The sequence below is a fragment of the Monopterus albus genome, unplaced genomic scaffold, assembly GCF_001952655.1.
Source record: "Monopterus albus unplaced genomic scaffold, M_albus_1.0 scaffold651.1, whole genome shotgun sequence".
Classification (NCBI taxonomy): domain Eukaryota; kingdom Metazoa; phylum Chordata; class Actinopteri; order Synbranchiformes; family Synbranchidae; genus Monopterus; species Monopterus albus.
The window spans coordinates 39,465-43,500 of record NW_018128531.1 but is presented as its reverse complement, the minus strand read 5'-3'; the positions used below and the strand labels follow the sequence as shown (position 1 = coordinate 43,500).

At 39.6% G+C, this 4,036-nt stretch overlaps 1 protein-coding gene across 1 annotated transcript in view; it reads left to right on the top strand.

Moving 5' to 3' along the window:
- The window catches only part of LOC109953386 (uncharacterized), a 3,343-nt gene extending 1,939 nt beyond the window's left edge, over nt 1–1,404 (top strand). Inside the window, exons 2-3 of the mRNA XM_020588860.1 lie at nt 6–125; nt 277–1,404. Of these exons, the coding sequence (XP_020444516.1) occupies nt 6–125; nt 277–502 (346 nt within the window). The 3' untranslated portion in view covers nt 503–1,404. The remainder of the gene's footprint in view (nt 1–5; nt 126–276) is intronic.
- Nucleotides 1,405–4,036: the final 2,632 nt, after the last annotated feature.

Below are 4,036 nucleotides of genomic sequence, written 5' to 3'. Positions count from 1 at the left end.
AAAAGTGCAAACAGGACGATGCCTCAATGGAGAGGGGTGCCAGGGTTTAATATTCTAGAACACATCTACAGGAAGGAGCCTGACAGAACCATAAACCACCCCTACAAGATGATAGTGAAGCCAAGGTAGGAGGACTGCTCATACTACTTAATGAAGTTGCAAAAATGTTATCTTATATATACTTTGAGAAAAACTGTTTAAAACCATTAAGTAGCAGTAATATGATCCTATGTAAATATGTGGTTGGCGATGTGTGAATGTTTATGTGCACCACAGGGCAGTGGAGCAGACCTCAGTACATGATGTCCTTAAGATGTTTGGTCAAAAGTTCAAGGTTCCACTGGACATCTGTCGGATCATTCACAGCCCAATCAGTATGCCGCGTCAACCATTACTGGAGCAGCTGCATGTGGACACCCGACTGTGGGACTTCAAAGACAGAATGTTGCCCAATGTGATCACGGTGCTGAGGAGAGCGGGGCTGCTGAAATCAGAGGAGTAGAGCTAATGCAAAGGACTGACAAACACTCAGATACACAGGCACAACAGTGTAACAGTGAATGTGCGCTCAGAGCAGCAGGACATTTAAAAATACATTTGTACTATTTAGGCTGGAAAACGAGTGGATGACATGTTGGTCTTGTAACAGTATTTTTGAGGTAAGACTGAAAAAAATCTCATATTAGCCCCTTTTTAAGATTGGCCTCTGTGTGTTGTCATCTCTACAGCCAAAACAGCACACATCCAGTTGGTCTTGTAACAATAATTCTTAAGATGAGATCTCAAAAATGTTTCATTTATTTCTCCAAACCACTATGAGGTCAGACTGAAGCCAACATGAAAGTATGGCTTATTGCTCCTGTCTCTTAATATTTACTCCACACACAGTTGTATTAGAGTCACTAAACCTCGATTCCGAGTCAAGTCTCGAGTCCCCAGTGTTCAAGCCTGTGGCAAGTCACCAAACAATAATTTGAGTTCGAATCAAGTCCCAGTTACTCGACTCAGAGTCATTAAGGTCTACATTAAACACAAATGACACAACTCTATTGCGTCACCATATTGCACCGCAATTTGATTTCTAGAAAGGTGGAGTGTAGGCATCAATAGAAGTGTGCTGGATACAACACAGTGCTCATCCAAATACAGTCAATGCTTGAGTCTAAGTCATCGGTGCTCCAGTCTAATTTGAGTAACAAGTCCTAAAAATCTGGACTTCAGTCGACTCAAGTCCAAGTCCTGGACTCAAGTACTAAACGCTGACTCCAGAACGAAAAATCTCAAATTAGGGGGGCTTACATTCATTTTTCTATTCTACTTATATTTCTTTCTAGGTGTTTTACTTATAATCTAACTTCCTTTGCTGCAACTGTAAAACCAGGACTCTCCCTCTGGGAATAGTAAAGTGCCGGGGACTTTTTTCCCTTTTCTTTTGATAATGAAGGTCATTCAGAGCTTAGCAAAACAAACATTTATTTAACCAGACAGCTGGCCGACCAGAAATATTAGCTGTAGCTGCCAAATTTCTGTTGGAGACATGCTGCTATTTGAGACTCTGCATTTATGGCAACAATATGTAACTTTTTATATTAAAACAACATCTTTATAATCATTTTGATGGGAGAGTGACTTCTAATAAGGTGAATGGTGTCTGTTATTGCAGTGGTCCCCAACCTTTTTATCACTGCGGACCGGTCAACGCTTGACAATTTTTTTGGCGCTCAAGTGACCGAGATGTAACCGAGAGAATGCGGTCATTTTTCAAAATAAAAGATCGTTCAGACTCAGATAATAAATAAAACGGAAATAATTAATAATTTCTTGTACGGCCCGGTACCAATTGATCCACGGACCGGTACCGGTCCGCGGCCCGGGGGTTGGGGACCACTGTACTATAGGACACCACAGGAACTATATAGAATATACAGTAATAAATAGTGTGTTCATACAAAAGAGAAATGCTATATGTGGTAAAGTAATAAAGTGACACCAGTAGTTATCCTATACAGTATATGATGGGATAATATTACAACTAAGGTACAATATAATACACAGTGATAAATAATAACGAAGTATATAGTATAATTTCTACACTCTCAAAACCAATATTGGTATAGTCTTTAAAACTCTGGTGTACATTAGGCTCTAACTCTGTTTCTTGCCCATTTGACCAGTTTGTGAGCAGAGGAGCCTGGTCTTTTCTTCTAAACTCACAGAAAACAGGAATTAGTAGCACTTGACAGTATACAAGGTTTGGCAGGCGAGTGTAGCAGGGCACACACCGCACCAGCACGCAGTGACTACATCACTTCGAGGGTGGTTTTTGGATGTGAGGTTGGAGAGCTCACATCTAAAAGATATTTCTCCAAACCACTATGAGGTCAATCTGAATCCAAAATGAAAGTATGGCTTATTTCTGCTGTCTCTCAATATTTACTCCAGCCATTGTTGTAGTAGAGTCACTAAACCTCAATTCCAAGTCAAGTGTCGAGACCCCAGTGTTCGAGCCTGAGGCAAGTCTGAGTCACCAAACAATAATTTGATTCCGAGTCAAGTCCCCGTTACTCAAGTCAGAGTCATTAAGGTCTACATTAAACACAAAGCTCTCACCATTTTATATTCCAAACTTTATAACAGTGTATTGCGTCACCATATTGCTCAGCAATTTGATACATAAAAATAATTTATATAAAGGTGGAGTGTAGGCATTGATGGAAGTGTGCTGGATACAGCACAGTGCTTGTCCAAATAGAGTCTGCCCGAGTTCAAGTCCAAGTCATCGGTGCTCAAGTCCTAAAAACCTGAGTCCAGGACTCAAATATTAAACACTGACTCTCGAACAAAAAATCTCAAATTAGCCTCTTTTTAAGTTTCAAAGGAGATCTCATCAAGCTCCAAAACAATTCTTAGATTTTCTGAACCTTTGTGCCTCTTTCTTATCTTAGAGAAATATTCTCTTTTGTTCTGTGTTGAAGCAGTGAACCTGTTTATTATTTCACCCTGAACCATATTTAATTAGTTGTGTATACTTACTTTCACATGCCGCCTTAAGTGTAACAGCTGGTGCAGTTCATTCGCTGCACTCTTGTTGCATTATTGTGTTGTCCTGCCAATCGCATGGTTTTCTGTGGCTCAGCCAAAATAAAAGGGTGCTGGTAAAGATAAAGCAACTCTGTCATCATTTCCTACCAACCCAATATATCAATATAAATGCGCGTATGTATATGCATAAACTCACATATTGCTCCATGGTTGCTTTAGTATTGCTCAATTTGTTCTCCAAAGGAGAAAAAAGGAACCGATATTAACACAAGTTTAACAAGGTATGTTCCTTATGTCTCATGAATGAATCCTTTCACAATCACAATTTTGTCTCCTGAGCTTTAGAAGAGCTAACTTTGAGCACTAAAATGTTCCTCAACTTTCACTTTTACGGTCAAACCTTGTATCCTGGCTGACCTTTGCACTTCTGTCTCTGGAGGTGTTCCATCACTCAGGAGATCCTGTGGACCTGAACTCAAATTACACATGAATATTAGTCAGGGCTATTTGATTGCCCTCTATATTTAAGCAGGGTTTAGAGATAAGTTAAGTTGTGTACTGAAAAAACTTAGACTAGATTTCTAGGTCGAAGACGTTTCAACTCTCATCCAAGAGGCTTCATCAGTTCTGACTGACTGGTGCTGAGCCGGAGATAAATTGTGTAATTTTACAATAATTCACAGAATCTAATATACACTGGAGAGAGTTAGTTCAAGAGATTAGAAACTTCCAGTGTAGGACATGACCCTGTTCAAAGCTAAAGCAATGATGAGAAGACCTACTGTAGAGGCTGGGTTCCCAAACTTTTTCACCTTTAGAACCAAAAGAGAAATTTGGTGTCTCCTCAGGATCCAAACATACAAAAATACATCATACATTGCCACACCATCTACCATACATTTATAAAGAGTAGTAGTAAAAACTGGCATCCACAACAATCCTCTAATTAACATTAGTCAAGGCCCAGATGTAAATTTCTGATATTCTGAAACAG